Genomic DNA, 21,338 nt, shown 5'->3' with positions numbered 1-21,338 from the left:
TACCTGGGGGTTACATCCAAAAACCCCATAACCACTGGTGTCGAGTGAACTAAGCGGATAAAGAGAGCATCACAAAGAGAGGCGCTCACCTTTACACACCCTCACACCCTCTTCCCAACCTGCCCCCATGCCAAAGACCAAAATATATCCAAAGATCCTGAGCTCCTCTGAGCATCGTAACTTGACGCAGCACGTTGGGGTTTGGCAACCGGCTTACATAATTGGGCTCACGGGAAAATTGCAGGCTGTGGCCTCACTCTTTGGCTTTAACTGCAAAGATGTGGGTTTCTGGGATACGCTCTGGGATAAACTTTTTTGCTGTGCTAATGTGCCCTCATGAGCATTTATATTTTCATATGAAGAGTAGAAGGAGATATGAAGGAGAACTACTGCATAAAATCGAACAAACAAAGTCAAAGTTAAAGGTCAAACAATTGAGTTGTAATGCAAAATTGCCGCATTAGTGATGAGAAGCAAAGCCAATGCCAAGTAGAGGTCGGCCGATTAATCGGCACCGATAACCGATTGCTGGATTGGCAAAAATCCATACCAAGTTTTTCCGGCTGAGAACGGTCTGCTGTCATTATACATTACGAGAGCGGTCTCTAGAGGCGAAATTAAAAACTATTACTGACACCTCGTGGAGTTTGTTTTGACACGTGAGACAGCGCGCTGCATAGAGCACGACATTTCAGATGCGGATTTAGAAAACGGTATGTATACAGTACACTACACTGCATGTTTTCAAATCATTATAGGGTTATTCAATTGTTGACTAGATGCTGTAGTATGTTTGCCGTCCCTAACATTACGACTCTGACATTAGTACCTCAAGCGGTTAAAACAATGAGACAAAAACACACGCAAGTGCAACCCAAATGTTTAATGTCACAATTGTTACCATATGTGACCCTGCCTGTGAAAACCCAGCTAAAGTCATTTTTTTGTGATTCAGTGTTTTTTTACATAAAATCATCCTACACAATGTAAAGAACATTCTGTGAAAATATAACCTTGATATCTTTAAAACTGAGTGAGTAAGGCCATGTCAAAGATTTGCTCAAATTCGGCCTCAGAAAATCATAATTTTGAGAAATTCCAATTTAAAGATAAGTTATTTTTTAAAACTGCAACACATTTGATCCATAGTTATCCTGCATATGTGACTTATAACACATTAAAGCTGAGATTCTCCCCTTTTTAGTGATATATGACACATCAGTGGAAAAATTCTTAAAGTTTTGTAAAACAGGTCTATTTATTATGATGTGCATGTCCAAAAAGCTAAAAGCATAAACACATTGAAACGAATGGGGGTACCACAAGAGCTTGATCGTAGCAACAATTACCATGTCAATTCAGTGGAATGATTTGTATAACTTTATTAGTAAAATGTAATATCAGTGAAATGTCAATAATATATAAATTAAATAACATAACATTTCTCATTCTCTGAAATTATCATTCTCTTACTGGCCCACGGTGTAATTGAGTAAAAAAAAAAAATAATAATAATAATTTCAAGGGATAGTTCACCCAAAAATGATTTACTCATACTCACCCTCGTGTTATTCTGATCCTGTATACAGTAAGTTTCTTGCTTCTGTTAATAATAAGATATTTTAAAGAATGTTGGTAATGAGACAGTTGACGGCACCCATTGACTTCCATAGGTGCTGCCAACTGTCTGGTTATCAACATTCTTTAAAATATCTAAAGATCAGAATAACATGAGGGTGAGTATGAGTAAATCATTTTTGGGTGAACTATCCCTTTGACAGGTCAGTCTCAAACTTTGTACACATTCTAAAATTGTCTAGATGCAAAATAAAATCCTGAGTGACAGCAACTCTCCCTCCTTGAAAAATAAAGAACACTTTTCCCCATTTAATTGAAATACTTGCAGTTGCAAGAGAAACTGATTTTCAGTTTCACATCTGGACTTCCAGCATGGTGTTGGTGCTGGTGTTCCCTATTCATGTTCGCCAGACAAATAGCTTGGGGTTCAATCACCAGAACTGGCTTGTCCTCCTCATCATCTTGGTCACTGCCTGAAAAAGCAAAGATCATTTTTTTCAATTCAAAGCAAGATACCTAAAAACATGATTGCGTAACATGCAAGAATTGGAAGTGGGTTTAATTACACATTTAAAATGGATAATGAAGCATTTTATATGAAAATATCAGAAAATATTTATATAATATAAATATCAGTTTAGTCAGACTGGATCTGATTAATTGAGGGGAGGGCATAGGAATAAGAAACAGCCTATAGGTGGTAAGCAGACTTCAATTCAGAGTGTAGCCTAATGAGACAAATAAACATCATGCCATAAACGTAATTAATTTAAACTGACTCAATCATCATCAACAAATGTAATAAACATTTAAATCCACTATTTTTGCATCACAGATATGTGTTAGCATTACATTCGCTGGACACTGACAGTATACATTTACATAATAGCATAACAAAAAACTTACCGTCAAATTCCTCGTCAGTTTCGTCAAAGAATGTGTCCTGTTCATCATCACAATCATCCTCCAGAAGATAATCCGCAATACAACCGGTTAAATCATAATTTGGGGCAATTCCACCGAGATTAATATCAAGCAAGCTGTTTAAGCAAGCAGCTATTTTTCCGTTCATGCTGTGCTCATACTTCGGTGTCGCCGGCGAAGCCATGGCCATGTCAGATTTCAAAACAACGCATTACGTTACCATCATCCAGCAAATAACACGTAGCAGGCCAAAAATGTCTTTCAAATAAGTTTAATATTATTGGCAGAATACCAAGCTACAAAACAAATAACCAGTTCTTAAAATATTGGCTATGACAAGAAAAAATCACCACAGACATCTAAACGCGGCTGACATCTCTCTTTTTTTTCCATTGTGTTGACCTGATTACCGGCGCTCGCGGATTGATATTAAAGTCTGTTTTACTCTTCCTAATAGAAAAGACACAGAAAAGAAGTTCCTGAACCGAATGGCATACGAATCAGCAGTGTTGTTGCGCGAAATAAACCCAGAGACGATTGAAATCAATGTTTAGGAAGCCCACGTCCGGTTTTTTTTTTTGCGCAAAAGTACAACATAGTGTCAATAAAATCATTAATTTCAGTATTTATCATGTTATAAATGAAAATGTAAGTATTGCATCTCAAAACTATTGGTATAATCTATCATTTACAGCAATAAACGCACATGGACTATTTTGGTCATTTTTATGGCTATGACTACTTTGACGCTCGTTAACTCATAATTCGATTCTGCGACTTTAGCCGGGGTTTCACAGGCGGGGTCACATATTTGCATTAGTTTATATCCAGCTGATCGCTTTTAATGATATGTTCATGCAGCCGTGAGAAACATATTAACAGAAACGCATCCAATTTCAGTTCTTTTTTTTATTGTCACTGTAATACATATTTTGTTATTGTGATTAGCTATTCATCAAGCAAATAAAGTAAGAGAGTATACATACTAATTTCAATGCTATGGCCTTCGTGTAGATGTTTAACGATGGCCATCTTTAACCATGACTTTTTAGATTTACATGAAATGGTAACACTTTAGAATGAGAGTCCATTTGTAACAATAATTAAGGTTAATTAAAGTATTATTCATTGGTAATTTTAACATTTACCCAATACATTTTTACATTTCAAAGTTGTATTTCTTAACTTTAGTTAATGCACTATGAACTAACATGAATGATCAAGTTATTCATATTTATATTTTAAAAAGTATTGTACATTTTCATGGTCGGGTACTGTTTTTTTATTGAAGTTCAGCACTATTTTATGTGTTATGTTTGTTTTCATTCAGTATCCATTTTAAAACTATCGGTTGATTAATCGGTTATAGGTCATCGTGGTCCAAGAACCTAGTTATCGTTATCGGTAAAATCCACTATCGGTTGACCTCTAATGACAAGCATTAATTAAGGGGAGGAATTAACAATTTCATAACAATTAGCACACAAACACACACCTCAGTAGCTAGTAAAATGACACCCAACAGAAAGCAGGAAGTGACGAGGAATAAAATGGTCAACATCATACAGTGGTCACGTTCATTTATACATAACACAAAAACTAACAGGAGAACAAATACACTCCATTTCTTACCATTCCAGCCCAGGGCAGTAGAGAGTCAGATGACAAAAAAGAGAGAAGAAAGAAGAACGAAGGAAAGAAGAAAGACAGGAGGTGGAATTTCCCCAGGCCTGTCCAAAGGATCAGAACAGAGGAGCTACATCAAATAGAGAACTTGTTGAATAAAGACTGGAAGAGAGAGAAACAAAGAGGAAAACACTAAAAGAGAATTAAAAATGAATCATGGAAAACAACAAGCTAAGATTTTCCATAAATAGATCATTAGCAAACTGGATAAAGCATTAACTGACCACAGACGCCTTTGGGCTTCTATAATGATCTTCGATTTTGTTTGAAGACATGAAGTATTCCATTAAAGGCTAAAAAAAAAAAGTTTCCTTATCACCTTATATTCCACTATTTCTAATACTCCATCTAATGGCTTCCATATAAAACCATTTATTTCCACTTTTAAAAACTGGTTACAACTGAGCCAGAGCAAAACTCAGGCACGATTTGAAACAACCTCATGTTGTGAATATTCAGAGATTCAGTGAAATAAACAATTTATTGGGTTAATGATCTAATGCCTAGTGTCTAATGTTGATTTCCTAAAAGAGTTTGCAGATTTTCTCTCAGACCTATTGGTCAACGTCGATATAGCGTTGATTGTTGGTGATTTTAACATTAACATAGATAATACAACTGATGAGTTAGGGGCTGCGTTTGCAGGTTTACTAAACTCCTTTAAGGTCAAGCAAAATGTCACTAGACCCACTCATCGTTTTAATCATATCGCATGGAAGCAGTTCTACTGATATTCTACCGCAAAGTGATCTTGCATACTGCGTACCGCTGATATTTGCAATGTCGCGCCACGTTATCGACCAGGTAGAACAATTATCCCAAACACTATAGACAGATTCACAAATAACCTGCCTGATCTGTCTTAGCTGCTCAGTGTACTCAAACAAACAAATGAACTTGAGGAAATGACTAGCAGTATAGGCACCATTTTCTCTAGTATATTAGAAACTGTTGCACCGATCAGATTAAAAAGGTTAGAGAAAAAAGTACTGTACCATGGTATAACACTACTACCCATGCTATCAAGAGAGAAACTTGTAATCTAGAGCGCAAATGGAGACAAACGTGAAAAGACAGCACTTCCCATTATAAAAAGGCTCTAAAAGCAGCCAGGGCCGAGCATCTCCGCAAACTAATAGAAAATAACAAAAACAATCCAAGGTTTTTGTTTAGTACAGTGGCTAGATTAACAGATAAACAGACATCACCTGAACAAAATATTCCATTACAGTGGAACAGTAGAAAAGACTTTATGAATTTCTTCACTGAGAAAATCGAAGGCATCAGCAATACAATTGTAAATGAACAAACTTCGACAAGAGTTTTATGATTAGGCCTCAATTATTGCCCCTCAAGAGCAATTACAGTGCTTTACAACTATAGGACAGGAATAGCTAAATAAACCTATATATCAAGACCACTAAAAGAGGGAGAGCTTTTTCACATTTGGCTCCTAAACTCTGGAATAGCCTTCCTGATAATGTTCGGGGCTCAGACTCACTTTCTCAGTTTAAATCTAGATTAAAGACGCATCTCTTTAGCCAAGAATTCACATTCACTCCAGTTATATCAGATCAAATGCACATGATTATCTTTGCTTAATTTTATGAACAGCAGCAACGCTAATTATTTCCCATTTGTTTTTCTGTTTTATCTCGGGATGCCCATCCTGAGGTAGCTAGAGAGTATGTCAGCTACAGTTTGGATCCAGCCTCTTATGAAGACTTCAGATGCCTCAACACCTGTGAAGAGACTGTGCTAACTCCTGCGAGGACTTCAGATGAAGAAGCAAGCTCTGAATCAACATGCACCAATGCTACATTTTCTAACGAATTTGTTAACATACATGTATTCATTACTTCAATGAGCTCATTGTTTCTGCCTTAAATTAATACATTGTTTAAATTAATACATTATTAGTTAACTGTGTGATTTGTGTATATGTACATTTCTGAAATACATAACTTGGACACAGTCACCTCTGATAACAGATCACTCAAATTTGTAATGTAGACGCATGCATTTTCTGTAAAGCTGCTTTGAATCTATATTTATTGTGAAAAGCGCAATACAAATACATTTTAATTGAATTGAATTAATGATTTAATGTTTAGAAAGAAATGACATCAACAAGAAAAAAATCCAAGACTTATTTTAAAAAATAAGCAAATGCACTCAGAAAGAGTCATTCTCTATTTGCTATATTATATATTAGCAATTAGAGCTAGAAAAAAATATAAACTATACTAGTGAAATATTTTATCACTTTCCCAAGACTTTTAAGATTTTTTATGATTTTTCCAGGCCAAGCAAATTGTAATTCTATTTCCCATGGGAACCCTGCAATAGCCGATCAACTTTCTTTTCTCCTAATCAAACAGATGCCACAAACTCTCCACCACTTCTGTATTCTGCCATGCACAGTGTGGTCAGTTAAGTCATTATCTTTTGCTCCACTTCAATTGTACTCATATTTTAAAAGTATAAATAAATGGTTTTATATGGGAGTCATTAGAAGAATTAGGAGAAATTTAAAATAGTGGAATATTCAAAAGAGTTTCAGTGGAATAAATAATTTACCGGGTTATTAATGATCTAGAAATGAGTGGGAATGTGCTTTTTCATATTGGGAATGCGTACCTACGCACCCTTGAGTTGTTGGGTGTACAGTGTGTGTCTAAATGAAATACAATACTATAAAGCCCTCCGAGCTAGGGTGGTTTCGGTTTATCCCAAGCAGAAATCAATTACTCCAGTATGTTTTTAGTACACACGACACCTGACCAAACAGTGCTGAGCTATGGCCCCTTCCTAAACAGCAATTACGGCTGTTGTTGCTTTCCTGTGCTGTATATTTGCACAGTCTGACGTTCACGCCCACTTGAACGGTGCTCACTACATGTGCCTTCCTGCCCGCAAATCAATAAACAGAAGCTCTTTACCACATGGAAACATGGTAACGGATTCAGAAAATCTCTTTTTTGTGTCTTTATAAATGGGATGGTTGCAACAAGTGATGTCTTTATAAACAGAGCCACCAGAAGAGTGATGGACAGCGATGAGGGAACTGCTATTACCATCAATCGACTGTTGACTGCAGCTGGTTTTGATGATCTTTGTGCAGCATAAGTTGCTTTCAGGTTATAAACTCAAAGATCCATCACACGAGAGCCCAGAGACTTTCACTAGCACTTTTCTTAATGTTTGTGAAAAACAGATGTGGAAGAAAACAGCTTTAAATAGATATACAACAGACTATCAAAGTAACAAGTTATCAACAAGTGCAATCTTCAGAGCTGTTAAGGTTAAAATCCTTTGAACTTTCACCAAGAAACACTTTTTAGAGGTTAGGCTTATACGAGAAGTAGAAAGAACTATAGGCGGACATAAAATATCAAAACGTATTGATGTGCCGGCCGAGAACAAAGAAGTAATAGTATGCATAGCACTGTATTTAGTATGCAGAGAGCAACCTGTTTTTAACCCCACACACCCAACTGAACATAAACACTGAACAGCTGGACCTGAGGATTGCTACTTCTTGTTTGTTTAACATCTATGCTGAAAAGGCAAGCATACTCATGCAGTTCACCAGAAAAACTTGCTGGTCGACAGCTGTTTTCTAATAAGCTACTCCAGTTCCAATCACATAACACTACGCTCTGGTTACCTTTAGCCACTCTTCGGCCTGTTCTTTGCTCTGTACAGCAAGCACCAGAGCGTCAGCTCCCTGATGGACGATCTTCAGTTCATGCTTCTTTTTCTTGCCGTCTTTGGGAATGTGTGTGATACTGCAGCCAGACAGGACGAGCTCCATCTGTGGAGTCTGGTCTTTAGAGGACTTGTAGCACTGAGAGAAAGAGAGACATATTAGAGAAGCTATTTAGTTATAAACATTTTCCTCTGAAATCATTTTGTTTACGCACTACAACATAAGCGGAGTCAAACTAAACAGAATTGCTGAGACATGGGAAAGCGGGTCACCTCTATATTCAAGCAAACTCATAGTTTTTGTCATGTGAATCGAACATATCTTTAGGCACCCTTTTCAATGTGCCCTTTTACATGACATGTAAAGTAATTTTATGGAAAAGCAAACCTTTTCAGGATTAAAAATAGAATTACCAATGTATAAAAATTGTTTGGCTAAACATTCATTTAATTAACATTAATTTGTGAAGTATTTTTCCTAGTAACTGTGGGGTAAAGTCTGCCAGATGCTTTGAGGTAAGACACATCTACATATCAAATGGAAGTAAGCTTTTCCTCCAAATATTGGTTTATGAAAATGTTAATAATGGGTCACAATATAAGACTAGAATAGGATTGTGCATTAGTAAAATAGTCAATTGATATTTTACCCTGACATAGGGCGAATTGTATGACTTAACCACTTTTGGCCCTATTTTATGGAAGATTTTACATGTTTTGGTTGATATATAATTAGGAGTTTTTCTGGCTTAAAGAAATGTAAAAACAAGTGGCACATCGTACCCCACTCCCCTGAGTGTTCATATCTGTGAGTGTGTGTGCTTACCAACAGTTTGTTGTCCTTTATGACACAGAGCAGTTTGGTCCACTGTCCAAAACGTTTCTTTCGCAACAGGAACGCACAGATTCGCGCATCTTTCACCAGGTCCATGGAGGCCTCCTCAGATGGCCACTGGTGACGCATCTTCTGCCCCTTCCCATCCTCCTCCTCCTCATCATATGACTCATATGAACTGCTCATGGCGTCCGAGTCATAATCTGAGAATAAAGTTGGGACTCAGATTAGACGTTATTGAAATTTCGGAAATATTTTTTAGGTCAAAGATGCAGCTACAGTACTGTCATAGTTCTAAAACTTTAAAGTGATCTTTATAGTGTAACTGTCCTTACTAGAGGTGATGTACTCTGGTGCTTTGCCAGGGCCTAGCGGAACAGCTTCCTCATAATAACCTTCAGGAAGAGAGGAGCTCGGCAAGGGAGGAGGCCCATTGTCTGGAGGCTTTGGGACAGAGGGAAAGAGAAAGAAAGACAGAGAAAGTGGTCAGCTCAATCATTCAGCCTCCTGGATTGCAGTGGGTTTTTTTTAGAAATGTAAACTGGTTCCAATGAATCCAAGCTAATAATATCAAAACCTCTGAGGCATCATCCATCTCATCTGAAGTCCAACTGTTCATACTGCACTAAGATCTCTGACATTATAGTGGGGCCGACATAAACCAATCAAAGGCCTACGGTTTCAATCTTTGCCAAGAGGAAAAAGGGAATGTTTACAAACAAAACTGTCAGAGAGAAAAAAAGAGAGACTTTATGGTAAAAGAGCAGCTGGTCATGATAAGTAGAAGAAAGAAAAGGTTTGAAGCTAATTTCTGAAACACAAACAACACAAACAAACCAAAAATAGGAAACTAGCTGCAAAATAGAAAGCAGAGTAAGCTACAGATCAGAAAGATGTAAATCATAAGGCTGCCCAGCAAGTTCTGGAAAAGAGTTCAGGGAGGCGCACCAATAGAAGTGTGGGCACCTTACTAAATGTAAGCCATTCAGCCAAATTTCTCTGTCTGTGTTTAAACAAAAACAGCTGTAGTATATACCAGTAGGTACACCGGTAACACTTTACAATAAGGTTTCATTAATTAACATTAGTTAACTACTTTAGTTAACATGGACTAAGAATGAACAATACTTCTACATAATTTATTAATCTTAGATAATGTTAATTTCAACATTTACTAATACATTATTACAATCAAATGTTGCATTTGTTATGCACTGTGAATGAACATGAACAAACAATGAACAGCTGGATTTTTATTAACTAACATTAACAAGGATTTATAAATACTGTAATGACTAATGTTACCAAAGAGACCTTATTGTAAAGTGTTACCTAACAGCATATCACTCAGTTAGTTTGTTGAAATATAGATTATGTTCCAAATCTAGTGTGCTGCCTACGCAGGCAGCATTTTACATCATCACAGACAAGCTCCTGATGCCAAGACAGTACGAAAAGGTAGGTGGCATAATTATCCTGCCCTCTAAGATACTTTCTTTTGGGCAAATTGCTAGGGCAAATTGCATAATGCACTGCAATGAGGTCAGTGAAAAAATCCACCCAAGATGGCAGATTTGTACGAAAAATCTTACAAATATAAATAATTATAAATATAATTAAAGGCAGGGTAGGTGATTTGATCCAGAATTTTTTTTTTTTTTATGCTGGTTGAAACTCTTCACAGTTTCAAAGTTAAGTGGTCTAAATTTATTTATATGTAAATCATCTGTGGAAGGAGTAGGGCCATAAAATGTTCGTTCTATCATTACATACGGTCCAAATGCAATGATACAATGACCTACCTGCCTGTCAACATATGTATTTTCATACCTCAGTGCACCCTGCTCGCACAGACATCGCATGTCATCAGCGCGTTTCATGCTTGAGTTAGACAGACGTCAGTCACCGAGCACCGCAACCGAAACACCAGCCGCCTTTTACAGTTCCTCCTGAACCAAAACAACGAGCTTATGCTGCGTTCACATCATAACTACTGAAATTTGGAAGAGATGGAAACCCGTGACATCATACTTAAAGCAGTTCGTGACTAGAATTTATGCATTTCAATGGAAACACTATCAACACTATCAATGGTACAGGTCAGTGCTCTTTAAGTTGTTTTTGCTCATTATTATTGTAATGTTATGTGCATTGAGACACAAGGTAGTTTAACGCCGTCTCTCGTGACACGTTTCTTTGCTCCCTGCTGTACGGGTTCAAGTGTTTTGAAGGAGGTGTGGCTTTGGAGATGCTCTAAAGGGAGGGTAGGATCCTACCTATTTTACTATGAAAAAAATTAAATCCAAAAATGGTTTGCATATGTATTTTAATTCTTATTAAAGTAACACAATGAATAAAGAGTTTCTGTGTATGCAGGGGATTAAAATTCTGACAACTGTTGTGCATACACATACTTTTAGGATGAAATCTATGTTAAGTTTTCTACACTAGACCCCTGGTGTCTATAACCAATGAGCACACTATAGAACCTCATTAGTGAGTGAGAGGGATTGTTTAAAAGAAAGAAAAAGAGAAAAGGAGATTGTGTGTATATAAGCGCAAATGAGCGTGCATGTGTGAGTTACAATGTGTTTAAGACTGTCTGATTTGGGCCTTGGTTGGTCGGGCCCAGTTGGCAGCACATGTGACAACCTGGTGTTGTCATTACGACACAGGCCCTCCAGAGCCTCCCTCATTTCCCAGGCTGCATGCAAACAATTATGGTTGATGACAAACTCATATAAACGCTTTTAATTTTCCTTTTTTCCCCCTGTAACCCATGGAGAGTCTGTCTTTATTTCTTTTTCTTTCATTTCAGTTAACATAAAGCACTGCTATTTTCCAGTGCTTTTCAGGTGGGGGGAATTACAACGCATTTTAAGAGACCAAAGGACCAATGTTCACAGTTGCCACCTGGCACACTTTATCACCATGGTAACCTCAATATAGTAGAATAGTAACACAGAACATGAACAACTATTTACATTACAAACACTGCAAAAGGACTGCTCATGGAAATATACTGTATAAGGAAAGTTAAAACAGACGGGAAAGAACAGTACAAAAGATGTTTTCTCAAGCTTTCATTGGTGCTGCTGAGTGTTTTACTCCAATTTCCTTTTAGGAAGTAACTGCAAGACCTTCTACGTTCAGATATTCCCAATAAACAGCACAGGTTAATGCTTTTTAGGCAATTTATGTCAGCCAGAAAGGCATTTTTCAGCATGGCCTAAATTTGCTAATTTCTCCCTTAAGTATATAACAAAAAAATTGATTGTGTGTTGGGATAAACTCAGTATTTACTCTGGCTCCTTAGGGTTTTCGTTCACATGTGTAATCAAAACTACAATAGAAACTGTAATATTTTAGTGTGACCTCCTGGCACATTTGAGAAGGGTGTGTTTGACGTCTGAGGTAGAGGAGGATACTTTATCTCAGTGCTAGTCATTACAACTTGGCTTTAAATATAATGAAGACCAGAACATGTAAAATCCCCATAAGGTCATCATCTGTGTGGGTGGTTAATAGTGTACATACTGTCTGTAAATGTACATCTGCAGAAATGCATGTCCAAAACAAGACCTAGCTGCTCCTTTCTTCTTCTGCTCTGATTGTTCCTGTGTTTTCCCTGACCTACTTTTAATAATGCTACAGAAACACCCTGTATTTTACAGTACCATTCAAAAGTTTAGGGTCAATATGTTTTTTTTTATGAAATTAATACTTTTATTAAGCAAGCATTAAATTGATCAAAAGTGACAGTAAAGACATTTATAATGTACCAAAAGATTATCTCAAATAAATAGTGTTTTGTTAACTCTTGAAGTGTTTGGCATATGACAGTGTTGCTGTTATCGCTGCTGCTGCAGATCAAGTACAGGATTTGCTACTGCCAATACATACACGACACGCTGCTGTGAGCAAGTAGGACATGCTGCTGCTGTACAATATAACGTATATGAATTATCTGTACCAGATCTATACAGGTGGAGCTGGGGAAGGTGGAGGGTTTCTGAAAGCACGCTGCACTACTAAGGCAGATGCTAAGCAAGTATTTTTTGAAAGTTGAGCATGTTTTTAATTGGCTACTGATACAGCAGGAATCAATCAGCTGCGCCCTATAAAGAAAGATGTGATTGCAAGCACGTTGAGTTAAGGACCTATTAGCCTGTGCCATCTTGAGTTTTATGAAAGAACTTTGTATTTGTTTTGAACTTTCTATTCATCAAAGAATACAAAAAAAAACGTATCAGGGTGTCACACGGTGACACAAATATTGTGATGTAAAAATATTAAGCAGCACAACTTTTTTGATAATAAGATATGTTTCTTAAGCAACAAATCATATTAGAATGATTTCTGAAGGATCAGGTGACACTGAAGACTGCAGTAATGATGCTGAAAATTTAGCTTTGCCATCACAGAAATAAATTATATTTTAAAATATATTAAAAAGAAAAAAAAAAATTTAAATTGTAATAATATTTCACCAATTTTTTTTTTTTTTTTTTTAAATAAATGCAGCCTTGGTGAGCATAAGAGAATTCTTTCAAAAACATTTAAAACATCTTACTGACCTCAAACTTTTGAACAGTACTGTACATTGTAGAAAAGTGGGGGGAATTCAATGAAATATGGAAAACCAAAAGGGCAAAGAGCAGTTATTCTTTTATGGTTGTCATTTCCAGTCTAAAAGTTTCCCAAATACAGAAGTGCTATTTATCAGTTCCTTCCGTCCCATCAAGCCTTAAACTGCTCAACTAAACAAAGAAGACGGCTGTGTTACTGCCTGTTATGGTTTCGGTTCATCGGGGCATCTAAGCCCGGAGGGAGGACAGAATTCCAGGCAAAAACTGCAGTATGAAGAGCCTTGCTGAAGCAGCGTTCCGTACCAAAGCCGCCCAAGTATTTTTAGGCATAGTTCCACCTCTGGTCTGAGCTGGAAATCTGTATGAAGCATATCTGCACCTAGAAGAAGAAAAAAAAGTGCACTTCCACCCATTCATGCAACATCTAGTCCATCAATAAGTCTGTGCTTATGTATAAAGATACATACTTGACCTACATTTCAAGAAAGAGCTCCAAACTTCACACTCCCTTTCCAGACCATTTCACCTCACAACATAGTGTATAGTGTTATTGTGCGGTCTGTGATAAGTCTGAGTAGTAACAGACGTCTGGGCCAGTCTGGGTCTATTGTATTGGGACTGCAGTGCAGGTTAGCCAGGGAAATGCACTCAATCAATAATTCAATATTTTAACCTTCATATTTCCTCTTTTGGCCGCCTTGATATGCAGTGTATTCATGCACACACTTGAGCAGTACTCATGCACAACAGCTCAATCTCACTTACACACACATTCACACAGTGGAGTTGGGAGGTTTGTGTCCCTTCAAATGGTTTTCCATGTGTTTTGGAGAATCTTTTCATTCTCGACTGGTTCTTCAAAGAAACTTTCCAGCAGTCCCATACAAAAAGCAGCTGAATAACTGAAAGCTCATTTTCCCGAATGAAATGACTATATAAACTGTCACTTGCTATAACCTATAAAAGATGTTCGGAAGGGTAAAAATCACCATCTGTATTGGTATTTCCATGGCAACGAACAAAATGCATTGTAGTGCATGAATCATAATTCATTTTCCTCCTTTTGTCCATGACACAATGAGGGATTAGGTCATTGCATTCCAGACTGCGGTTAACCCTCCTTAAAAGGGAGGTGGTGGTGGTGGGGGGGGGTACAGTAGAGCCCTTCGCTTTAGCACAACTGAATCTTAGGATGTCCATCGTTTGCAATGTGGGCCTAGAAAGAGAAAACATCAATTCAAAAGTACCTGATTCTCCTGCTATGATGGACTATTGTCATTAACTGTGGGAGATTCACTGCAAGAACAAGAGATAGAGGGAAAACAGGAAGATAAAAATGGCCTAAAATTAAGGAGAGGTTATTTAATAACAGACTCCCCTTTGGGTTACAAAGTGCAGACAGATAATGAGTTTGTCTGTGTCTGTGTTCATTAGTGTGACATTGTTGGGGTGCAGATTTGGAGGCTGGGGGATGCTGGTGGGGAGGAGCAGAAGCCAACATCAACACAGATGGAAGTCATCATTGTCCCAGCGGAGTCTGTTATGGTTTCCCCATATTCTCTTACACATACTCTCTCTGCACAGCTACGAATGGCAGGATGTACTGTAAGTCGATGACTGAAGAAAGTGTACCATGGACTTACCTAGTCCATGACAGAATCTAATGTTTAATGATATATGGTAGTGTTGTCTTTGAACTCACTGTGCATGATGGGGTGGGAGGGTTGCATCATCATGTCTCTTTGTATTTTCAGCTTCTCAGCATTACGTTTTTTTAAGATGGCGTGTCAAAAAACACACCTCAAGACCTCTGCGTTCTGTTCCATTTAAATGCATTCTGTCTACCTCATTTTAAAAGGATGAATGTGCCCTGAACAGAAACAGCACTCAACACTCGTACTAGAAGAAGTCTAGAGATGTAAAATACAAAGAGATTTGATTGAGCCACCAAAAAGAATGCTGTATGTTATTTTTTAACTTATTAGACCAACCAATTGCCACCTAGACAACAACTTCTCTAACTATAAGTGTACTGCACTGCTGATGGGCCTGTTTACAACTGGTTACTTCATGCGTTTTCTCTGATCGGATTGCTATCCCATCGTGAAAAGATCAGGTGTAAATGCCCTCCAAAACACTTTCGAAATGCTTTTTCCGATCACTCAAACCACTTCAGGAGGTGGTCTGAGATGCATTCCAGCTGAAACTGGACTAGTCTAAATGCATCTGGTTGTTGAAACCACATACTTAATGTATTATGTAATTTTACTCCTCCTTAAAATTGTACAAACAATAAACATGTGAGAGCGTGTTATAGGCTATGACATCTAATAGCAAGATATGACAGCGCTGTTGCAACTGAGTGTCTCTTCAGCAAGCCGCCGCGCAAAATAACGCAAATAAAACTAAAAGTAAGTTGGAGATGCTCAACACAATCATCTTCATTAAAACAAGTAGTGTAACTAAATAATCTTACCAGTTCTGATTGCCAGTTCTGATAAACAAGCCCGATGTAAGAACATATTCTACAAATTAGTCTATTCATTAAATGCACAAAATTAATTTAAAACAACGGAAATTAGATATACAAAATGGAAAAATGACACAATGACAATTTAATTTTAAAATAATTAACTTAATTGTAATTAAATTAAACCACCTGAAAGCACTCTACGTATGAATGATATATGCCACAGTATTGATAATTACTGATTACTCTGAAAACTAGCAATACAATTAAAATAAAAAACTGGATTTTGCCATCTACAGCGTTTGCCACTGTGGGCCCTGAAAGAGAAATCATCGTCGGATTCTATGATGAAATCTTGACATGAACGGTCACTGGCATAGCATTTTGGGTGAAGAAGCTTTTACATTTAAAATGTGGCATGTGTGTATAATGTTTCTGTATAGTGGGTTTTGGAAGAAAGTTGTAAAAAAGTAGGCTAAAGTTACGCAATTTTCATTCACAGGTATTGCTGCCACTCCAAAAAGGGCTATTGAAACTGTGCATGCATGTGCACGTAAGCATAACTCTCACTTGTCTCTAAGTAATAGTAACTATTGGAAAGAACTAAACTGGTATTTAGCAAGCACTATTCATGAACAAAGTCAGAAATTCCTCCCCTGGGTTCATTATAGTACATGTACAGGGAAGTTTTGCAGTAAATTTGCCGCCAAACATTTAGAAACCCAAAGCCACAGAGTTCAATTCAACACAAACACACACACGCACAGAAAGTCTCCAGACAAGATTCTCCCCCTTGCGTACTGTGGCGTCTGCTGTCCTGTCCACGGCCCTATCTCACCACCCACATGCCCAGCTTCAGTCCCTTTCCTTCAATTCCTACGTTTTTTCCCGATGTGGTTTTGACCACTTGGGCCATAGAAGGCTTTAGTCAAACACACATACACACATACTGAATGTGCAGAATTAGGTCTGGCAGGAATATGACAAGGAGTCAGTTTATAAACCTCGCTCACTGACGCAATACTAAATCATCACATAGCTGGAGAGAGAGAGAGAGAGAGAGAGAGAGAGAGAGAGAGAGAGAGAGAGAGAGAGAGAGAGAGAGAGAGAGAGAGAGAGAGAGAGAGAGAGAGAGAGAGAGAGAGAGAGAGAGAGAGAGAGAGAGAGAGAAATGGAATGAAGAGGATGGAGCAGAGGGTGTGGTTGATGGAGAGCAGGAATAAGAAAAACTAAACTGCGCAATGGAAAAGAAAAAAAAGATGGGTGACTTTCGTGTTCTGCCTTTCCTCGGGCAGGTTTTGCACAGGCAGAGGTCCGAGCTTGGACTGTAGTAAATGGATATTTCTCTTCCCTCATCTCAGTCTACAGTCCCACAATCCCCTGCCCGCTCACACCTTCCGGGAACGGGAACAGTCGGCCCCTCACACACACCGGGGTTTATGCACGGATGGCTGAGGTAGGAAAGGATGTTTCTAATTATACTGTAAAGTGCTGAGTGTGTAAAGGGTGAACTGAAAAACAAGGTGCTGGGATGTGTGCGTTTGAGAATGACCAACTGCGACCCATGAACACCTGCTATTTATCACAAGCATCTGCTGCTGCCCTCCAACAAAGATGATTGTTATTCTTAGTGTCACACACATGCGAGCAAATACATGCGCGCAGGCGTAATCTGTTTCATGTGTGACGGATGAGACCACATCAGGGTCGAGTGTCGGTGACTATGAGGTCATGTGACAGAAAGCGAAGTGATGTGAACACTTCCTGCTGCTGTTTTACAGAGCTCATAAAAAACACTGAGCACTTCACAAAAAGAGACCATCAAACCACCAGCCAGTGGCAGTCAGGGTTCAGACGACATCACTTCCAAATATAGGACAATGCTATTTTTGTTTCTGGAATGCTAAAACAAACTTAGAAAAACTCTAAACTCACTGTAAAAACCAAAGTTTTCCCTGTTTACTTTTTGTTTAATAGAGCTGGGCGGTATATTGAATAAATGGTAACACTCTACAGTAATGTTTCATTTATTAACATAAGTTAACATGAACTAACAATGAACAATACTTATAGTTCTTTACTAGTATCTTAGTAAATGTTAATTTCAATAGTTATTAATACATTTGTTAACATTAGTTAATGCATTGTGCAACTAACATGAACAAAACAATTAACAATAATCATATTTTTACTAGCATTAACAAAGATTAATAAATGCTTTGAAAAATATATTGCTCATTGTCTGTTCGAGTTAGCTAATGCATTAACGAATGTTAACTAATGAAATCTTATTGTAAAAAAAGTTACCGAATAAGGACTATGATATGACATTAATCACATTGTGAATAATACCACAGATTTAATGTACATCATTTGGTCACTAGGTTTCCTAAAGACTCTCATTAGATTACTTTCCAAATATAATACTTTTATTCAGCAAGGATGCATTAAATAGATCAAAAGTGCCAGTAAAGAATATAATAGTTGCTATATTAATTGTAATAATATGCACATCTTACCATCCAGGGGTGAGGAATCTCGGGTAGGGGCATCTGAGGAGGGGCCGGGAGAGAGGTGTGTATCTCTGTCTTACATGAAGGCTCTGAGAGAAAAACAAATTGATGCAGATATTAAGTAGACATGAGTCATGATGATGAAGCAACATGGTGCGGTGTGAAGAGTTCATCTGAAGTCAAAGGTGAAATGAGCAGCTAAAGCGGGTTTGTGCTTACCTCTAGTGGCTAGAACTCTGTGTAGGATGTTTAATATTTGCTGTTTCTTCTCTCTCACTCCAGCAGTTAAATACTCTCTGTCTAACAACTCCAGAAAGACCCGCAACTCTGCCAACAACTCCTCCATCGCTGAAAAATAAATAAAAAATACAATCAGATATTCAATAAGCAAAATAAGAGCACAAGTTTGAGGCATAACATCTTCTGCTTTGTTGGTTTTCTCCTATTGACACTGTAAAGATGGGCCGTCAGCATTGCTCTGCCCTGAGATGCTGGCTGGCATCTCGTAAAAGCGGTGAATTATAGGTATCTGTTGGCTCGGCACCTGGGGAATATCAAAGGCTATCAAATGTGAATTGCAGCCCTGGAAAATCAGAGGTCTATAAAACAGCATTACAATGGGCTCGGGCCCATACAAACACATAGCTGAAGGTTTACATAAGGCGCTCGGCTGCTGTAGGGACAGTTTCTTGACGTAAAACAGAGAATAGAGCTCACTGATTAGTGTGTGCTATGAAATGAATTATGTATAGTGAATTGAGCGTGTCACTGTATGACTGCTGGTCTAGATTCCAGCCATCAAGACTGCCGCTGCACAAACATCTGGATATTTTTTAGGTTGGCTATAGTTCATTTGAATGCAGGTATTACCCTTTAAAGACCCTCCTTCAAGTACGCACAAATCAAATTTGCAGTTTTTTCTATTAAATATTTGAAATGTTCTTGTCTTTAAAGGGAACACAAGACAATAGTTGAAGTTGGACAATATGGACCGAATACTTTATCTCTGTTTACACAGTATATCTGTATTTTCTACAAAATGGGTTAAATGTTTAGTTCCCTTTCAGTCGCTCACGTTCGACGAGAGCCTTTATGCAAAATGGAAATACTCGTGTGACTTTCTAACATTTAGATAAGCATACAACCATTATATATAAGTTATGAACTGAGGAAAGCGTGCCTCAAATGCATTAAACAGTAGGCTACATGCATCTGACAGGAGGGTAGCCGATTTAAGCTACAAGTTTAGGAAGCACGCAACCTCATAAGCAACCTGTGTCCTCCACAAAATCAATGTTTATCGATATAAACGCTCATATCTCATTTAAAAATATATCAATATATCTTACATAAGTCGATATGCAGTCCAGCCCTAACAATTAGGCTATTCGAAAAAAGTAGAAAGTTTATGAACATTTTTCATGCGTCATAGACTGCCCAAGCATGATTGATTTAGGAAGACATTATGGTGTCCTTTCTTATATAAGGACATCTAATTTAATCATTGGAGTTCTTCTTGTTTTACTGGATAATTCAAATCACATGTTCTTGTGTTCGACTGAATAGACATTTCCTCACAGTATGTGTTTGAATTGCTCCTCTGTTACTGTTGACTACAGTCTGTCTACCATCATACTTCAACAGGACAACACACTTAAATATTTATTCACAAGCTTTTTAACGCTTTTTGGGATGATTTTGTTCTCCTAAAATGTCTATTCTGAGGGTGATATGATCTATAAATGCATGTGCATAATATATAAAAGACACAGGCATTCTAATGCACAGATCACAAAGCACACATCTCTGTTTTGGCGGTAATTTTAAACATTTTCCTGCAAATAATATGGTATTCAAATCAACCCCCCACCCCCACCCCCCAAAAAAATTCACAAAAGGATAAGAAACATTTGTTAAATATTTTTATAAAGGAACATTTTCAACTGTTTTGATGGGTTTTAGATCTCATATTGCTGTATATAAAGAAAAATACAATAAGCTTATACCATTTCCAGTTGTTCCTGTATCAATTCCCTGTCCAACAGCTTGCATGTCAGAGTGAATAAAGCTAATGAAGCACTTTCAGTAATGGTGGCCAAATAACATGAAAGGAAATACACTTTAAAAACCAACCGAGCGAACCAAATCGCTGCATTAAAGAGCACCAAGTGCCACACAGAAATGAGGACCACCTTCAAACTGCTTAGGGGCAAACAAAGTCAAGAGAAAGAGAATGAGAGAGAAAAAGGACAAGGAGAAAACTTTAAACAATAACAACCACCCACATTCACAATTCTCTAACTCCAATTCTTCATTCACACACTCTCGACTGACTAACCCTAGCGTAAACAAAACTAAATTATGAAAGATCCAAGAAATGAGTCCAAAAAGCCCATCTTTAATAAAAAAAAAAACGACACACCGCAAGCTTAAATCCTGAGGAATGACAAAATATGTTAGCACATCCAGACCAAAAAAAATAAAATAATTTTAAACAATTCTAGTCTTGTTTTACAAATACCTGCCAAATTGACCAGAAAGAGGCTGATGCCATGCCAGAGAAGGTTTCAACAAGCAAAGCTGATTTTAATTCAGTGTTGACAGAGAGAAATAATGGATGGTATTCAGATTGGTGGTTATCTAGAACCAGTTTGACAAGTTGACCTAGTGAACTCTCAGAAAAACATCATTCACAGCCTCTGCTGAACAAAAATCACATTATTCTATCATTCCAACCCAAACTCAATAATATAGAGGGATGTGGTCTGCAAAAGCAATTGTGATGCTGCCAGCATGCAAGAACCAGTATTATTTGTCTGCTGATGTAGAATATGTGTGCATTTGCGTAGGTGTGTATGTATATGTGGTTACGATCTACCACCCAGGCCGCTGAGAAGCAACAACATCCTTGAAATTCACCAAAATAAATGTGTGTGTGTACACGTACAGATTACAGAGTACTTTTCTCTCCGCGCTGTCATCCTATCCGACCCTTCCGTCACATTTTAGAGCAGTTCTCTTTAATGAACCGT

At 37.7% G+C, this 21,338-nt stretch overlaps 2 protein-coding genes across 5 annotated transcripts in view; one reads left to right on the top strand and one right to left on the bottom strand.

Moving 5' to 3' along the window:
- mkxa (mohawk homeobox a) overlaps window positions 1-6,191 on the top strand; it is an 80,890-nt gene extending 74,699 nt beyond the window's left edge. The window contains exon 6 of the mRNA XM_084434725.1: window positions 5,867-6,191. Coding sequence (XP_084290851.1) covers window positions 5,867-6,075 — 209 coding nt within the window. The 3' untranslated portion in view covers window positions 6,076-6,191. The remainder of the gene's footprint in view (window positions 1-5,866) is intronic.
- Window positions 1-21,338, bottom strand: part of afap1 (actin filament associated protein 1) — a 55,800-nt gene that overhangs the window by 13,317 nt on the left and 21,145 nt on the right. For all 4 annotated transcript variants that reach the window (XM_084434716.1, XM_084434718.1, XM_084434715.1 and 1 more), the window contains exons 2-6: window positions 18,526-18,654; window positions 18,313-18,395; window positions 9,070-9,178; window positions 8,726-8,937; window positions 7,859-8,038 (exon numbers count right to left, since the gene is read on the bottom strand). In XM_084434716.1, the coding sequence (XP_084290842.1) occupies window positions 7,859-8,038; window positions 8,726-8,937; window positions 9,070-9,178; window positions 18,313-18,395; window positions 18,526-18,654 (713 nt within the window). The remainder of the gene's footprint in view (window positions 1-7,858; window positions 8,039-8,725; window positions 8,938-9,069; window positions 9,179-18,312; window positions 18,396-18,525; window positions 18,655-21,338) is intronic.

Source organism: Rutilus rutilus, assembly GCF_951802725.1.
Source record: "Rutilus rutilus genome assembly, chromosome: 16".
In the NCBI taxonomy this organism is placed as follows: domain Eukaryota; kingdom Metazoa; phylum Chordata; class Actinopteri; order Cypriniformes; family Leuciscidae; genus Rutilus; species Rutilus rutilus.
This window is presented reverse-complemented; position numbering and strand designations above follow the sequence as displayed.